Source organism: Symphodus melops (genome assembly GCF_947650265.1).
Source record: "Symphodus melops genome assembly, chromosome: 9".
NCBI classification, from domain to species: domain Eukaryota; kingdom Metazoa; phylum Chordata; class Actinopteri; order Labriformes; family Labridae; genus Symphodus; species Symphodus melops.
In genome coordinates this window covers 10754991-10773965 of record NC_136699.1, presented here as the reverse complement: position 1 = coordinate 10773965, position 18975 = coordinate 10754991, and the positions used below count along the sequence as shown (strand labels likewise).

The 18975-nt window shown below is 43.0% G+C and overlaps 2 protein-coding genes across 4 annotated transcripts in view; one reads left to right on the top strand and one right to left on the bottom strand.

Moving 5' to 3' along the window:
• Positions 1-18975, bottom strand: part of mrpl11 (mitochondrial ribosomal protein L11) — a 39090-nt gene that overhangs the window by 13032 nt on the left and 7083 nt on the right. Inside the window, exons 2-3 of one of the 3 annotated variants that reach the window (XM_079353017.1) lie at positions 17759-17858; positions 13992-14170 (exon numbers count right to left, since the gene is read on the bottom strand). In XM_079353017.1, the coding sequence (XP_079209143.1) occupies positions 13992-14170; positions 17759-17849 (270 nt within the window). In that variant the 5' untranslated portion in view covers positions 17850-17858. Of the gene's footprint in view, positions 1-13991; positions 14171-14351; positions 14479-17758; positions 17859-18975 lie in introns of those variants that run through there. The other 2 variants (XM_079353019.1, XM_079353018.1) reach the window with 2 other exon arrangements.
• On the top strand, positions 1715-7193 carry tmem265 (transmembrane protein 265). Its single transcript, XM_079352339.1, has 2 exons — positions 1715-1997; positions 4717-7193. The coding sequence occupies exon 2, from the start codon at positions 4719-4721 to the stop codon at positions 5781-5783; it is 1065 nt and encodes a 354-aa protein (XP_079208465.1). The 5' UTR covers positions 1715-1997; positions 4717-4718; the 3' UTR covers positions 5784-7193.

Below are 18975 nucleotides of genomic sequence, written 5' to 3'. Positions count from 1 at the left end.
TCTCGCTCTGATGAAAGAATGAGATGAGGGGATCCTCCATATTTTTGGAGATCAAACTTTGGTCTGCTGAGGAGAATTGCTCACTTGTGAAGTGTTTAACATTCTTGGACATTCTCTCAAATCCCCTGCGCCCTTCCAAACTTCCCCCAATCATGTCTAAAGCAAAAAGTGATGACTGCACAGTATAGTGTGAACAGCCTGTCCGCCTGGCTGCCCCTCGCCCTCCTCTTCCATCCTCACCGTTTGCCCTGTCCATTTCTTCAGCCTCACTCGCTTTCCCCCTCTCTCTCCTCTTTGAAAGTGAGCCAGTGTGCAGAATGACCTTCAACCACACCCACAGAAACAGAAACAGGAGAATAGTCGCAGGATGGAGGAGAGGATGGGGTAAACAAGAGGAGAGGGGTGACAAGAAAGGCAAAGAAAAAAACAAGTAAGAGGAGGAGGTTAGGAAGAACAAAAGAAAAAAAAAAACCTCATGCTGAATTGAGGAAAAACCTCTTCTCTTGGAAGCCAGCAGAGCGCAGAGCTGGATCTGACAAGAAAGATGACTCTCCATCCCCTTTTTCTCACCACTCTGATTAAAGCTCTCGCTCTAAATCGAAGCTGGCAACAGAAACCAGGGAGTGGAGGGCTTGAGTCTTTGTTAAAGGTTCAGCAGGAATGTTTTGAGATACACTTGAAGGAGCAGGACCTCGAGGACAAGGTGGCACTGTGTGAAGTTCCTTGAAAATAATCACTTCTGCAGCTCACAAAGAAAAGTTAATAAAATTCTCAAAGCGGCCAGCTTTCTTTAATAACACTTTCATTTTCTCTGAGATATACTCAGAAATTCCCAATCCCTCTGTTAAAGTGCAGTAAGCCAGCAGTAATGAGTTAATCTACATGAGAGGGATGAGTTCCTTGTGTGACTAAGACAGTAAGAAGACAGAAGGATGACTAATTACACGTGTAACATCTGCCTTTGGACTTCCAAATACGTCTACGGGCATCTCTCGCTCCACTTCCCCAGCTCTTTAAATTTCAACCCAAGGAGGAAAAACAAGGCGTCTGCCTGTTCGACATACAATGCAAATAATCATCTGCAAGTGGCATCATCATGGTAACCAATGAGTACACTGTAACTGGGTGCTTTCACGTATTCATAGCATCTCTCAGCGAGGAAAAACTTCCACAAGCTGATGGAGGAGGAGAGGTGGAGAGGAGGAGAAAGTGAGGCGGGTGGGAGGTCTGCTGAGGAGCACGTAGCATGCTTACAAATGAACACAGCCACGACCCAACTTGGGCAGCGTGAGTGAGTTTCTCCTCTTCCACTCTCTCTCTCTCTCTCTCTCTCTCGCTCGCTCTTGGTGATGAGCCTTCTTCTCGGTTGGATGTGTCTGCGGTTGTCGTCGCTGATGATGCCACTGCTGCTCCACTTCTGAGCGACTTCCCCCGGCTGCTCCGCACAGCCGGAGCCCGAGAGACCGAGCAGCGGAACGAGCATCGGAACGGGCAGCGAACAGCAGCAGCACCCCCCCCTCCTCCTCCTCCTCTCCCCTCCGCTCCTCTCCTCCCCCTCTCTCCTCTGCACGGAGCTCTGCTCCCGTCGCGCTGAGAAAAGACAAACCGACACTGCAGGAGGTGACAGATCCAGATTCAGATCCAGCCTCTGCAACAAGCACGGAGCGAAACACCGGCCACGGCAGATCTGCGGGGAGGAGGGATATCTTAACAAGTGCGAGCTGTGTTTTCATGTTCCTACAAACTCGGGTTTGATTGGTGTGGCGCCGCCGATCACTTTCCGCCTTCTGCTGGAGCGTGCCTGTGTATAAACACCCAGACCGTGAGAGGAAGACTTTATCACCGAGCCCGGCTCATCAACGACAATAAAAGAGACTTTATTGGCCTCCGACGCGCTTCTTACTTGGAGGAGGAGAAGGAGGGAGGGGAAAAAAGCACATTAGTTGCAGTAAATCAAGCCAGGAGGATCGAGCCCGAGTGCAAGACGAATGATTTGGGTAACTAAATCTTCACTTTACCAGTAGCCTCGCACCTGCTGTTAATAGGGCAGTTATGAAACAGGTGTTGCAGAGCGAACCGTTTGATAGAAACTGTTAAATCATCAGAGTATGTCTGTGCAGCTAATGATGAGCATATTTCAAAAAACTAACTTAAAATTCCGGTATAAAAACATGCAGAAGCACAACTCTGGAAGCATAGGGGAAGCTCACCTGCAAATCAACAGATGTTTCGGTCATGTGGGGTTAAATCTGCAGAGGGGGATTTATTTAGCAGGGCATTATCAGAGATTGCACAGTGTCTGCTTCTCTCTTCATTAATTAGTGTGTACATGATGGCAGAGATGTTGTCCTGATGCCCTTGGAGCTCCTGTGGCACCTGCAATAACTAGTGAAGGATTTCTTTTGTGGCGCTCCATGAGGGGTGTTTATTGAGATAAAGTGTGAATGCAGATTACATTAATCCTACTTTGCATGGATTTAGCTTCATCTGAAAATCAGTTGGATTAAAAAAAAAAAATCCAAAGGGCAAGTGGCAAACCTCACCTCCATTGTTCTGAAGGCGTTTTTTTTTTTCTAAGATGACTTAAACAGTAGTTCAGATGGAGGAAGATTCATGTGCGATCCTGTCACACATCATGAGCCTCAAGATAAAAAATAAGAAAAAGGGTTTTCAGTGCAATCGAAAAAAAGGCAAATCTTTCACCTGCACACTATTACATGCCATTACTCATGCCTACAGCGAAACGGGCTGCCTCACCTTGTCAACAGAGGTGTCACTCCCCACACAAGGGTGTGATGAATTTGGTCATTATTGATGAGCGGAGTGGACACACAGGCTGTCAACCTGCTCCCTCTCTCAGGACAGAATAAATTACATAGCGTTGACAGGGAGTCAAAACACAAACACAGGCTGACAGGGAGATTTTCAGGGCAAGAATTTAAGGTGCAGGTGGAATAACTAAAGAGGCATGACTTCAGAGGAGAGCACGCTGCAAACTTCCCCATCTCCCACCCTTCATGCAGATTGGGTTTGTTTCCAAAGAAGAAGAAAAAAAACCAAAAAAACAAATTTAAATTCCAATATCCTCTCAATCTGCAGCCTGGTGAAATTCGTTTAATTCTGGGTTGATGACAATCAAATTGCAGTGTGTCGTGACACAAAAGGGCTACACAGACAATCAAGTATTGCAAGTGCTGACATGATCCGGGCCTGTCCTCCCACCATGCCTTCTAGCAGATTAATCCGAGATGAGAAAGCGTTCCTTCCTCATCTTTTTGATTCATGGCTTTCAGAACAAACTCTAATGTTTGAGATATTTCAATACCCCGGCTGATGAATATATTCAAATTCAGCCAGGCTGAGCTGGCTCATGAGATGCTCGTCTTCATATAAGTGGGCGAAAGTCACTTGGTATCTGCAGTTGAGTCTTTTCCTATTCATCACATTCACCTCTTCTCTCCCTGAGCTTATTTATGAACTATTACCATCATGCAGTAACACTTTATTAAGCATGTAGACAGCCAAGAGCCCTATTAATCTTTTACTTGCAGTCTTATGCTCATTCTGCTCCTCCGCACACGCACATTGGCTATAGTCTCGATCGTCTCTTTTTACCCCCTGGAGTTTCTCAGCATCTTCAATGATTCACGCGGCAATGGCAGAGCTACTGTTAGTCTTACAGTAAGGGAAGTGATGTGTCTTCCATCGGCAGGATATCAATACACACTTTCCACTGGCCGACTTTCCTCAGAGGCAATCTCCCGCTCGATCACACTCAACTGTTGCCATTACGACACATCTGAGACGGTAATGATTTCATATTATAATGTCATTGATCCTGCTGAGGGGCCGTCAACCCCAGAGTGGTGCCGAGCAGAAAACAGACAGTTCACTGGTCTGTTCTGCACTTCTTGGCTAAATATGATAAAAGGACGTCGGTTCGATTACACTGTAAAGTCAATGATCATTTCTCATGCTGTGTCAATACTGTGCTTCATGCTGTCCACTCCTGAGATGTGAAAAACATACACCCACATATCCAGGCATATTAGCATTGCCTGCAAGAACTCACACAGACGTACACAGTGTGTACACAAAGACACGAGTCAGACACAGCTCTAAACAAATAGCACGTTATCAATATTCATCTGAAATAAGAGGGGAATGAGCGATGATTAGAGACTGCAGCACAGCGTGAAGATAAACATGGCAGACTATAGAGGCAAAGAAAGGCTTTGACGGGGCACCTAGCTGCGTCTCAAAGCAATTAATTAATAATGAATAAGATGAGTACAAAAAAAGAACAACAAAGTGAGAAAAGTAACATTTGAGAACTTGGGGAAAATCAAAAGAAGCAATTTGGGGATTTTAATGGGAAATAAAGGCTATTCATTCAAAGAGCGGTGAAGAAAAAAAAAAAAGAGAACAATTTAACAGGCTTCTCAGCTTGAGCAGCCAGCGTAGATGTTGCTCTGTCCAAAGATGAAGGGCGCTCAACGCTTACTGGGCAGCGAGTGTCTTTATCCATAGCAACAAGCAGCAAACTATTTTACATTTAGTTTGTATTAAAGCTGCAAAAAGAACAAGTGTGTTCTTCTCTTGTTGCTTCGCCAGTATCCCTGCTGGCAGACGGCAGCAAGAATTGTGATCTGTATTCTGTTGATGGAACAGATTTATTTCTCATTGTGTTTGTGTGTGTGCACGCGTCTCTTTCAGGCATGGTGCCCACGCCCCAGGTGTGCGTATCAACCCTGGTCACGGTGAGCACGATGGCAGTGGTGGACCTCTACCTGCTGGAGCAGAGCATGCTGGGAGCTCGTGGGCTTCCCGGACCCGGTGTGTGGCAGTGTGCAGCAGTGTTGCTAGGAGATGTTGGCTTCCTGCTCGCGTTGCGCTTCGTGTCGGCTGGTGTGGTGTCCGAAGCGCGATCCCCGCGCCGTGGATTTGCCAATGCCCTTTGGTTCCTGTTTCTGTCCCTGCTGCAGCTCAAACTCTTCTTCGTTTGTCACAACTACCGGCAGGAGCGCCGTCCCCCCGACCCGCTGGCCAGAAAGACACTGACGCTGCTGCTGTCCATCTGCCTGCCCTCCTTGTTCCTCATCCTGACGGGTGCTGATCACATGACCCCACAGCGCAGGAAGCAGGAGGTGCGGAGCCGTCTCCTGTGGGTGGTGGTGGACCTGCTGGATGTGCTGGACCTGCAGGCGGGGCTGTGGGAGGCCCACAGCGGGGCTACAGTGGGGGCAGGAGGGGTTATAGAGCAGATGCTGCCCATCTGGGCGGAGGGCCTGGTCTTCTTTTACTGCTATGCCCTCCTGCTGCTGCTGCCGTGTGTGGCCCTTACAGAGCTGGGGGGCACTGGGCTGCCAGGACAGAGGGGGCCTCGTAAAGAGGCTTTGTACCCTTGGCTCAGCCTGGTCACCATCAACATCTTTACACTGGCCCTGAGGGGCACAGGCATGCTGTGGTACAGAGACCCTCGGGTGTCCACAGTCTTCTTGGGGAAGAACCTGTTGGCTCTGGCTGTGAAGCTGAGCTCAGCCTGGGAGAAACACAGGCAGGAGCGTGACGCTGCAGGAGCTGGGACTGTGACTGGATCAGAACCAGGAGAGCCAACTCTGCAAAGTGAGAGCTCAGGGCAGGGAGAGGGCCCGGCTCAGGGGAAAGCTCCCCCTGCTCACTATCACACTCTGTCTCGCACACAAAGCCACACCATCTCCCACGTCAGCCTGGAGCCCACGGAGACACCCTTAGGACCCTCTTTCATCTCCCATGAACTTTAGAGAGTCCCTCTGAACAAGCATGCATGCACAAAGACGGGCGCCCACGCCCTAAAAACTGAGACCAGGCGAGCGGGTATCACATCCAAACAGATAACTGTGTTGAATTTCAGTGCAGCAGTGATGGTTTGATGCAGAGCTAAGGAAATGCATTTGGCAAGCTGTGTGCACATTTTGTTGTGCTAAGAATAACTAAAAAAAAAAAAAAAAAAAATACAGTGCTGTGAATTTGGGAGTGAATTTTCAAATCGAACACTGTGTCATATCTATCAGAGTGTAAAGAAAATGACAGAAATGTATTTTGAATTCCATTTGCATTAATCCTCTTTTCCTGTCAGTACGGTGGTTTACTTGCATTCCGTTGCCTCAAGGTTGATGATTTCTTTACAACGTTGCCATGTGCAGAAGATGTTTGCAGGGGAGGCTCAGTCACCCCGTGGTTTCCTTGTTATTAGTTCATTTAGTTTGAAGGAGAAATCAGTGAAAAGACGAAGAGGAGTGATTTATTTCTCCTTTTGGAACCACAGAGTCGTGATTCTCAAGTCATCTACAGTACCAGTAAAACTCTCAATCTGCACAGTGCTCCAGTGTTTAAATGTGGAGTCTTACCCAGTGGATCCAAAGCTTTTTGGCTCGTGGCCCTTTGAATCAAAGTCTCCTCACGACCCCAAGTGACGTTCCCCTCTTAGATCTTTTTTATTTGAAAAGAGGCTGAGAATAGAAAGGTTTGAGAGGCCTGTAGAAGTAACGCTATCCACTCTAAAAAAAAAAAAAAAAAAAAAAAAAAAAAAGCTTAAAAAGAGAGAGGAAAAAAAAACATTGTATATATTTAGAATATGTTTTCTCCTCACGTGTTTTTGTTTTTTCGCCAAATCTCATTTTTCATGAAGATCCCTACACCACGGGTGATGCCAGATTTTTATTGGACCCAAATTTAAACTGGCTGGTATCACTTCTCAGTCGTCTGGCAGGAAATGTTTATCAGAGGAATCAGTAAAAACTGTGAAACCTGCAGATTCATGGACCTCATCGTCCTCCATCGTAGCCATCCCGTGTTTGAGTATTAAGACATTTTTATTTAATCTTCATTTAGTTTAGTGAGAACATGTCTGAAGTAAATGATCTCGTTTGATGTCTTGTTTGCTGTTTTAGCATGACAAAGAGCTAAAAGAAATGCTGGTTTCACCAATAATATCTCTCATTTGTTCAGCTTCGAGATGGGCAACAGACATTTTGCATCATCTTAATCCTGTTCGACATAAAGTACAGGACAGGTTTATTGCAGTACATCGTTTATAACGGGCAGACTACCAATGTAAGTAATCCCTTTACAGTTTCAGAGCACATTCAAAATTCATGTTTTTTCTGTCGTCTTCTCTCAAACTGTCCATTGTCAAAAATGAGGATGAAAAACATTTTTTTTTGAGCTGTCTGTCCAATCCTCAAATCTCTTTTTTTCACTTTAGATGGAAGTGTTAACTTTTAAATTCTCTTTGAATTATTGATGCAGCTTTTTCCCCATTCACTGATGTGTTCAAATGTGGGTGTTGTAGTGCTTTGGCATCATGGGATTTTGGGTGTGAGCTGCAGGTCTGGAGGACGTACAGTACATAAGTGCCTTGAGTCCTCATGGAGCAACGAGCCTCAACGCATAATGTGACCATGTGGAACTTGGACATACGCCATGTGTATACTGTGAAGTTTTCTCCAGCTGTTGTCAGCTAAACCTCCAGGACAGAGAGCAGATTAATAAAGTGTTTCATACTCGCCTTGTGTTGACACTTCATTGGCTGTAATGTAGGAGTGTTATTGGCAGCCTGTCACACGTATATATGAGGAAAACAGGGGGAGTCCAAATTATTCAAAGCCAAAAGGCCTTTGGGACAAATAACTGCCTCACATTTTCACTGTATTAAAGTTAATCAGTTCCCATTCTGCAGGAGATTGCGTGTTTTTATATTTTTTCTCTTCCTGGAACTGGTGAAGTGAAAGAAAGCCCTCAAACACATCCAAGCTAGGAAAGCGTGCTCTTCGCTTCACAGCGCGGCACCCCAACAAAAGGCCGTCATTTATCACTATTATGCCTGCGGCCCCATCAGCTCGAATCCTCTCGCTGTAATCCTTGAGTGTGCTGTTGTGTTGTCTGCCTTTAATGCTGAAAGAGAGACAAGTCCTGATGTGATGGGCTGTGCGTGTCATGGGTTTGTAGTAAAAGTGTGTATGTGATGTTTTTCTCCAGTGAAACGGCTCTCTGCTCCCAGTGGCTGTGAATGAACCCGCTGGCCTTATCAGAGCTTTAATGGTCCTTTTAATTGGAATTCAGGCTATTTGTCAAAATGTGAGCACTTATTCTCAGTGCTTTATGCTTGATTTACAGCTCATATTTACAGGATGTTTAATTTAAGAGTAGTGTACACACGATGCCACAAAAAAAAAAATCCACTTAAAGTTCCTGTGGGGAATTTCTCTGTGGTTCAGAGAGCCTTTTACGAAAAACCCACAGAGGGATAACCAGAGTAGTAGACAGCATCCAACTCTCTCCCCTCTTTCTTTCATCTCCATCTCCCTGCCCGCTCTCCATTTCAAACACGCAGTCTGGATGCACTCTCTGTTGGATAACTGCTCATATTTCTATTATACTAAAAGCAGTGACTGTATAGGCAGCATCCCCAGCAAATGACTGCCTCAAAGAATTTGTTACACCTGTTAAGCTCTGGAAACAATGCTCAGCATTTTCTCTCAGTTCCACCGACTCTCACAACCTGCTTTCCCAAAACAGAGCATGAGCCCCTCTCCTGTTTCCCTTCTTCTTGTGCTCTCTTCTTCTCCTTCGCTCGCCTGTGCTAATTTCATTCCAGCCTGTAATTATTCTCCCGAACCAAAGCTGCCACATTCCTTTTTTTTGTCTTCCATTCCTCCTTTTATTTCTCTCGTTTGTTTAAATTTGCCCCGCAGCAGACAGACGGCCTACCTCTCTGCACTTCTCCTGTCAAGGGTGGTTAGTCAGAGACGAGGGGGGGAAAAAACGAGGACGAGAGGCTGGCTCAGATTAAAAGGGCCGGGACCGGTGCCTAAAGCGGAGGCTGCCGACTGCCATTTATTTACCGTTTGCTCCACACGGTGTGAGGCTGATGGAGCTCGTGAGACAAACGCATACTGTACAACACGCTGCCCGACAACAATGACAACCTGCACGATTCAACAGAGGCACCTTTAGACAAACATATGGCTTTGTTTTGCTCGGCTGAGCATTTGGTTGCAACCCATCTCACCTCATTACCCCTGACGCGGCTGCAGCTCAGACTCCTCGCAGCTTACACCCACCTCGTCTAGCAGAAAGAGCCACATTTAACCGACAGATGTCTAAATCATTCATCATAGACCACCGCTTCTGGAGAGAACTTCAAAGTGTAATCTATGAGAAAGAAATGATGCAAAAGACTGTCTCCAGTATTTCATTTTATATCATAAGAGTCTCAAACGCATACTAATACTGTTCTCAGATGTAGGGGTGACATTAGAGCAAAACTCCTGCTTTACCTGATACTTCATTATAGTGAAGCAGAGTGGAAGCATTGAGCTCATTTAGCTGATTTATGTCTGTTTGTTCGAGAGATTTAATTGCAAACGTATTTGATTACAGCTTCAACAGATTGTTTCCAGCAGCTCAAACAAGGATTTGCTACTTTTTTTTCTTCATTGCTTAATCATTGTTGCGCTCAGCTAATCTTCAGACCAATGTTAGCAGATCTTTAAATAGAGCACCTCTAATATCATTTACAGCATGGTCTGTCTTTACAGCTTGAATCAAGTTGACCACTTTCTCTTTACATACGTTGTCAAAGCTAGTTTTTTCTCTAATCTCTGAACCCATCGCTTATCAGCCGACGCTGGTGGAGCCTTCTGCAGCTAGTGGGTGTTAGCAGGGGTTAGCAATGAAGGATTCCTGTCAGCAGTGCAGCCTGACATCCTTGAGACATCATTGAGAAGAGAGCTGGTGTTGAAAGACAAATAAAAGTGTATGACTGTGTATTAGTTACGGCTTTGCATTAGAGCAAATGACATTCGACTCCTTGTTGCTCCTCTCCATGACTGTTTTCCTGCATCGTGGAAGCTCGCTGAAACATAAGAGGACGTGACTGTACTCATAAGAACGAGAAACCAGAACACCTCTGACACCAAAAATTTGTTCCTGTGCCTTTAGATTTATACTCCTATTTAGAGTATCCACCAAAAAATATCCAGAGCTCAAACTAGCCTGAGCTTGATCTTACGTCTAAACAGAGATTGAATCAGCTGTGAATGATAAACAGAGCTGGACTCAGTCAAATGTACTGTGGCACATTTATACGTGGATGCCACAGCTTAACTATATAAATGACAAAAGCAACGTAGTCCGTTACTCCAAATTTAAAACACATCTTTCTATTTACTTCATTTTTAATGACTGAACAACGACATGTGCTTAATGGGGACTCAATGAAGTTGAGTTAACTTAACTTTTCTCATCTTAAAGGTGCTTTTCTACTCGTTTGTGGGTTGAACAGATTTGAAAGAGGTTTTACGATCCTTTCACTATCTAATAATAATATCCCAGTGTAGAAAGACTCCAAATAAGTGTAATGTTGAAAAAAAAGTTTCTGAATGTCTGTTAAATTTTGTCCTGCAGATATATGAAGGAGAACTAATGGAGCAAGTACCTGAAGGCTAAACTGTACTCGAGTAAACTTGTGAGCGGACACTTTTGACTAATTCCTCTCAGTTTTATAGTTAATGATGAAAACATGTTGAACCGAAGTTGAGTTCAGGAAACTTGAAGGTCGAGTAAAAAGCCTGAAATGGAGGTTTAGAAAAGGGAAATGTACAAAACCAGTGTTACAACAAAAACTACGTGTGGTGTTGAAGAGAAGAGTAAGACTCCTAGCATGTAATCAAATGTAAAATACATTCAATGGGGTCATGCATCCATAATTTAACTTGCTTCCGGCTAAAACAGAGTTTTTGGAAAAGGACACAGAGATGAATACATTTTCCAAAGAAAAAAATGTATGAATATAAAAAAAGACTTGTAGCACAGAGCCCACTGCATTCTGAGGTAGGACTGTGAGGAAAGCTTTATTATTATTATTATTATTATTATTATTAGTTTGTGTGTTATCTCGAGCTGTCTCACATTTCAGACTCTTCAGAATAATACACAATAGCATCTTTGTGAAGGGAAACAATGTTGTTTTTTGGGGAGGGAAGAACACCTAAAAATACCACACACATACACTGATGTGCCTTATCAGCACTTGTGTCACAGTGACAGGTTTTATATGATACGACTTCGAATACACGACTGTTGTTGTTCTGAGATTTATGTACGCCTATTACACCTGCCATTAGAAATGTGTACTCTTGTCGATCACATAATAAGAGTCGGCTAGAAAAGAAACATGCTTTTGCCTGACACATTTTAAGTTTACAGACGTTGTTCTACACAAAATGAAGCAAAAAGATAAGAAAATTAACTTTTCAGAATATTTCTGAAGTGTCAAGGCAGGATTTGCTATAAAAGTGCCAAACAGAAAACTCAATGACCTTTAAGATGTGAGTGACAGACTCGGTTAGTTAACTCTCTGCAGAGACAAGACTGCAGTGAAGCTATGGGGAAGGAAGATTTGGCCGAGCCTTAAAAATGATCAGTAAAAATCTTAAAATCAATTATACATCTAACTGGTAAACACTTCAGAGACGGTAAAATTGGGTTATTACGGTCCCTTCACTTGGCAGCAGTTAAAATCCTGGCTGCTGTATTTTTGAGCAGGAATGAAAGATGGTGAAATGGGATGAGATTAAAGCATAGATCCTCCTCTTTGTTACTGGATAAAAATGTCTGGACGTTTTCCAACTGTGGAATCAGTACCAAATGACTGTATTATTCCTTCTCAGACTAAGTCGCTGTCAAACAGAAGTCCAATGGTTTCTGGACTCTGTCCATGCGTCCTCAAGAACAAGATGTCCTAAACCTGTCTTCATGCAGTATTAAAATAAAAATAAGGTTTCTGGATTGTTTTATTCATGAAGGATCAACAACAACGAGCTATAAAGTCAACATCAAGTTGGCAATACATTTTACACGTCCTGCAGTGCTCATAAACCTGCATTAAAAACTGTGAATGTGGTCCACTTATAAAAGTTAAGTCAAGCATTTACCCCCACCAATGTCTGGTTCTTAAACTGCTTCATGCTCCTTCACCAGCTGCAAGCTACCTGTATCTGTCTGCAGCTGAGCAGATTATGTACAGTGGGTTTTTCGAGCACGTTTATTGAAATCGGCTGCCTTTAGAATGAATGCCCAAAGAGTGCTGAGAGGGAAGTGAGTAACAGCACAGTTGTAAAGTAAACCAACGGGCTGAAGGTTTGGATCGTAATGATTAAAAGGAGATTGTTTTAAACTACTGAGCCGAGCTGAATGATGATTAATTCATCCCACAAAAACAAGCAACAGTTTTGTACCTTTTTGACAAGTGATGGTTTTTATGTGAAGCAGCTGCTCTTGTTTTTTTCTTTTTTTCTTTGCTGTATTTATTTTGTTTCAGTGTTTTTGGTTCATGGCTGACAGTCAGGAAAATCAAAGAAGTTTGAAAAAAGCTATGCTACATGGCTGGAAAATGTGATCAACAGTATCACTGATCTTTTCTCAACCGAAAGATGAATTGGAATAATAAATTAAACAATTGATAAATAAATCATGGAAGAAAATATTTCTGAATGACTGGCCACATATTTGATTTAATTTGAAAAAGAAAACAGAAATTATTCTCCAGCAACATGTAGACAGTTAAAAAAAATAAAAATAAAAAAGCAGACGGAGGAAGAATGTGTTTAAAAAAGACTTCACGCTCAGTATTTGTAAGCACTAAATCTAAGTCCATTGCTGGCCGGGCGAGCAGGGTCCACAGATGAACAGATTTTGTGTCATAGTTGTGCAGTGGAGAACCAGAAAGTATGACTTTGTTACTCTCCATGTCAGATAAGAGAAATGTTATTTTCACATCATTTAACTCCTCTCTGACGTCCCAACATTTACTTTTTCTTCGAAGCATTAATCATGTGTTGCTCTTTTCTGCTGTTTTCCCCCTTTTTCTTTCCATTCCCCTCTGCGAGTGTCGTCATTAAGCCACGGAGATGGATTAACTGGGAGGATTGATCTTGTTTCCTGGCGTGCAACAACATTCAAGGTTGATGAGCACTGTCCATTAAAGGGACTAACTAGAGCTCATCTGTATGTGCAGAACGAGTTGTATGGCTGCTTTCATTGAGTCTCACAAAGGACAATCAAACTTAAATAGCAGAATGATCATTAAAGCATGAACAGATTGTGCCTTTATCGTGTCAAATGAAATATAAATTTAACAAGAGCGAGTTTAAACAATACACCTGTGTGATGAGAAACAAGGTCGAGGTAAATGACAGAGCATTAGCTTTGAGCTGTTTAGTTACAGAGGGATGATTTTATTTACAGCACAGAATCATTCAGCCTCAGTCAGTGTGTTGTTCGAAGCCACCTTTTTGTTTGTCGTTTAATGCTCAAGGACTGCTGACCTATTTCATTATTATAGTAGCCAATAGGAGCACTTTTCTACTTGGTATTGGCAGCTGTGGGAAAAAAAGTAGTAGGGGTATATCCCCGAGCCATAAACACAGAAAAACAACCTCAGCTGTCTCTCCGGAGCGGTTGAAGGAGAAGAGAAGTAAACAAGAATTTAAGACAAAAGCTTCACAGGTTCAATCCCATTTCATCGAGTGGTTCGTAAAGAGTGAGGGTAATGTATGTGGACAGCTGCAGGAGATGAAGGTGTCTGTGTGTTGGGCGCAGAAAGTGTGAGAAAATAGTTGCAGACGGAGGCAGAGTTTGGCATCCAGCTGCACAATGGAGCTGTGTGCGAGCAGAATAAGAATGCATATGAATAGAGCTATGAGAGGAGACGGAGGTGGAGGTGGAGGTGCACACAGAGGTGAATGAAGAGAGAGAGAGAGAGAGAGAGTCTATGATGTGATTGGCAAGGAGAAAATGGGAAAGTATCAGGTTGTCTGGTGGTTAATGAGAGCTGTGTGCAGAAGGTCATCTGGTAAAAAGAAGTCCTGCCCCAGTAATTAAGTTAACACATCTGATTACTGCAAGCGAACAGATGGAACAAGAAGAGGAATCAGAAGTCTTTTTACCTGTCCCAAGATGGGGCCTAGAGGGGGGCCAGGGGCGGCTTGTCCTGACCTCACTATAGCTCGGATTACATTGCCAGCATCCAATTTCTTCACAGCCTTGGCTGCCTTCGAGATCTTTGACATCCTGCTCTGTGTGGAAATCCTCAAATCTGCCTCCGAGTCAACTGAGAATCCATCCACTGAAAACACAGGAGGAAAACAAATTAGTTTTTTTCAAGAAAAAAAAAAAACACAACTGCAACAAATCACTTACATGCCTGGCTCATTAAAACATCATACTCCCAAATCAATGCGGATACCCTCAGGTGAAAACTCTCGCGGTTCCATTCTGCAACGGCAAGTAATTAAAAAAATCTTTGCCTTCGATCGGCTCAGCGAGGGCCACTTATCCTGGAGCTGTTTGCAGTGTGGATCAGCAGCAGCCGACTGAGATACTTGTCATGTTCAGAATCCTGGGAACTGGCAGCTTTTAAAAGTTCTCTCTGCAAAAAAAAAAATCATGAAGTGCATGCCAAAACACCTCCGCCGTCTCACCTCTGTTCTCGATGTGTCACAGCTGAACTCCCCAGAGCTGCAGCGAGGCTTCCTCTGCATCAGTAGAGGTCAAGTATCAAGGTCAAAGGAGGGATAAAAAAAACAACGCTAAAATGTGGAGGAGGAGTAGAAGTGCCCTCTACATATCTGTACGCAAAGAGGGATGGGCATTACACTTCACCTTTATAAAGCTTTTGCAAGATGAAGGAGTCAATTAGTGGAGTGTGGAGAATGGTCTGAACTCGTGGCCTATGTTTCTCTGGGGAGGAGAAACGTATAAAAGCAGGCCTATAATCCTCAGCAGGAATAAAAGTGATACTGACCCAGCTGTGAGGGAAAACAGGAGCAAAAAAAAAAGATCAATGACTGGAGCCAAGGGATAAATACAAGTTTTAAGGTTGAGTCTTGATTCAGGGGAACCCTGCATTCGATAAAAATAAGCACTGCGGGGGAGAGACGAGGTCCAGCAATGATTCGTTGCAGGCAACAGAGGGTATCCAATTAGATCAACAAAAGAGACAATAGCAAAAAGATATATGGGACCTCCTGCTGCTTCAGAGCAACAAACAGGGAGAAGCTGCTTCCAGGAAAAGGTGTGTGATTCTATCTGGACGGCTGATTATCCAGCAGCCGTTAAAGTGCAACCACCGTGAGGCAATATTTGTAAGAGCTTTAAGGCGATACGTGTGCTGCACAGAGAGTCCCAAACAAAGTCCATTCGGTTTGAATTCCCTCAATAAGCCTCTCTGCAATGTAGCTCACACACACCGCTACTTTTTCAGAGGTCAATTTCACGCCTCTCACTTAATGTGTTCAGCCACCGTACCTCATTGTAGAAGAATTGTGTAGCACTTGAGATCAATTTTGGAGCCAGGTAGAAAATGCAGAAAGCGGTGCGTTTTAATGTGAAGTGAGAAAAGCTCACTTCTGTTATCAAACAGCAGGCAGAGAGACTCATGAATCCTTAAATTGCAAGCTGCAGGAAAAGAACTAAAACAGCAGTTTCAGGATGGGAGCTAACTAGCGAAATGACATACTGTACGTCCAGAGAGACCAGGCTTAACTTGTTTCTTTTATGAGCACGAGAGAGAGAGAGAGAAGAAAAAAAACAATTAGAGCCTGCGTCAAATGTGGAGTTTAATTCCAATATGGGGCAAAGGGAATAACAGTTTGGGGAGTGGGGAAATGACAACTTCATGCTTTAATGCACCGCAACTTCAATCTCTGCTGGAGTATGAATAATAACACAGCAGTTCCTTCACAAAATGAAATCAGTCATCACAAGGCCAAGCAGTTAGCGCTGAAGAAGAATTGACCTACATAAGGAATCAGCACAGCTCTGACAATGCGTTCCATGCAACTGAGTTTATATTAGATCCAAGAAAGAAACCTGACCGAGCTGTGCAGCTGAAGGAAACACGATTCAAAGCTGCACAAAAAGCCCGGACCGGGGCTGGCTTAATGTGTCGCTGTGCATAATCAAATCAAAGGCACGGTAATTTGAGAGGAACAGACTCAATTTTGAGTTTCTCTTTAGTCTGTATATTACATTCATATGGAAAATTACCGACAACGGCGTCCTCGATAAAGAGGAGTACACAGAAGAGCAATTTGTTCAGCCGGTTGGAGTTTCAGCGTGAAAGCACTTTCCGTAAACGTGTTTGATAAAAGGCCAAAAAGCAGGCATTTAAAGGATGGTAAGGTGAGTGAAAAAACTCAAACGTATGGAACCACTTTTCAATGTTCTTTCCCTTAAAGCTTTAATTAGCCTGGAAGCGATATTGAAGAAATATTGGTTGTATAGAAGAAACTCGGGATCAGAATTGGCTTGGGTCTGAGTGTTCAGGTTGTACAGGTGAGAAATATCATGGTTGTTCAACTGTGATGAAAATAGATTCAGATTGAGTTTGCACAAGTATGGCTGTGTAAGATGAATCTTATCAAATAATAATCAGAGCCTGACCGACGATGATCAGCCAGTGACCATCGGTATCATCAGATATGCCGATTTATTCACCAGTAATACAGCATTTCATATGACTTTTATTTTATTAAACAAGCAGTTCTCTGCCACCAGCAGAGTGTACTCTATGGATGACAACAATCACTCTCCAAGGTGTCGAGTGGGGAGGCCTGTACATGCACAGTTACAGTAAATGTAACTTCTACAGATCTAACATAGACTTAAGAAAGATATCAGCCGATACATTTTTTTTTTCTCCCCAATATCCCAAAGTCATAATCTATATAATGTTATATTTTGAAAGAGTTCAAACGCGTACATCGGTCTGCTCAGTTGTGACACTCTCCTATTTATGAGCTGTGGACACTGGCAGTGTTGACAACTTTGGAAATGGTTCATGCTCAGCAGACAAAAAAAGAAAAAAAAAAAAGAAAAAAAGGAGGTGACAGCTTTTGAATATCATCTAAAGCATTATTTTCAGCATTAAAAGTTATTTAAAAATATCAGCACAAACAAAAACACATCGATGTACCTATATATCAGTGACAGGCCCATACACAGTATATTTGGAACCAAGTCTGTGAGTTTTCATCTCATAGGTTTTAACAACCAAACTCCAAACTCTAAAAATCTAACCTTTTCTTGGCCCATCTGTCAAATAAATCTGGGTATTTTTTAAGCTTTCCTCCTGTTGCCTGTCAGAGAGACTACTTGGGATGGAAACGCGGTATCTTTGACAGAAGTAAACATGTCAATAAAAGTGAGCACACAGGAGAGAGGCAGGAGAAAAATCCCACCTGTCATTAAAGGGTGCAGGTCTACAAGATCATCTGAAATTACACTCCCTATGTGAGAAACTTATTACATTTTTTATCCCACCCTTTCATTAAAACATGACGGAAATATTCACCGCACAGAAACGGCAGCTTCAGTGTTGTTTCCTGGCTAATTAAAAGTGACTGCACTTCAAGGGTGCAGCTGACTTTGATGAAAGAAATTAAATCAGTTTGCTTTTAAAAAGGTGCGTTTAATTGCACTTGTGAGGCCCGTGGCTGTTTGTTGTGTCGGCTATTAGGATCTCTAAAGTCTTCATTCAGGGGGCGAGCCAACCTGGTTACAACATCAGTATACATAAAAACACTCAATGTGTTTTTATATACAAGTCAAGGTAACACTATTTGTCTACAGAAATACTTTCTTTCAAATAGTAGAAATGTTCTTTAAAGATAGTTTGTATTAAAAGTTGCAGAGCTTCCACAATGTTACTGACCGAGTATCAGCCTGAGGTAAACCTCGTCTCTTTCCTCTTTTGAATGCAGCCTGATGAAGTAAAAGCTGAATTGATTTCTTCGTGGGATCATGTGCTGTACTTGCACAACAACACAGAAACAAGTCTGCTTCAGTCACCTTAGTTACACTTTATCGGCCTCCTCATCTCTGTATCTCCGCTCAACAAATTACAAGTGAATGAGTGCCCACAATGAAATCAGATATTTTCTAATAACACAGATCCGGTGTTGCATGAAATACAGACTCAGAGATTATTATCCTCTCAGAGAAACACTCTGACAAAGACTCATTTGAGTTGAGAGTTAACATGTAAACTCTGCCTTACATTTTATTCCTATCAGAGCCCCTTTATGTTTGTCTACAGCTACTCCCTATACGTGCATCTTAAACCATCTTTGTAGGAGTGAAGGGAACTGTGCCCACGAGAACGGAGCTTCAGTATTACAGACTTGTGCTTGCCAGGTTTAATATCAACCCGGGTGCCTTTTACTTTAGGTCATGTCAGAATTAAAAAATAAGAAGCCAGGCTCAATGGAATCATGACATCGTCAGATGGTCGGTTTGTTGCTCTGGTCCAGACTTAAATATATGAGCTACTCTTGGATGGATTGCTGTGATATTTTCTACAGACAGTTATTGCGCTCTGAGCATTAATCTGTATTACCATGGTGATATTCTGGCTTTCCTCTGCCAATCAAGAATTTAAGGAATGGCAGAGTCCAGTCTGAAATCTGAAAAGTATTCTGTACCCTGCACAAAGCTAGAATCACATATCTGTAATCAACACCTCTAAGATCAATTATTCCCGAAACGTTTTTCATTGAGCGAGTCATTTATTTAATTCATTACAACTAAAAGTGGGCCAAAGAAAATAGCATAAGGAAGAATACATCTATATCCAGAAACTGTTTATTAGGTTGTTTTGTATCTCTGAACCCAACTGCATCATTGTCTGTCATTGCCTGACAACAATATGCCTCTGGGAATGGATGCCAATTTCTCTGTAATTCCTGTGCAGCCAGTTGGCGTTTAACGACTTCCAGCCGAGACTGGCATTTCTGCGAGTCAGGTTGGCTGTCATTTCTTGGTCCACAACATACCCCGGAGTAACGCTCATTCATCTGTTTTGTCTTGAGTCTCAGTTTAACAGTATAATAGGTTTCACAGCAGCTTCTGTTTGAGCCTTCAAAACAGAAG

Excerpts from the sequence above, each read along its gene's own strand:
- tmem265 (XM_079352339.1), top strand. The coding sequence starts at position 4,719 with ATGGTGCCCACGCCCCAGGTGTGCGTATCAACCCTGGTCACGGTGAGC.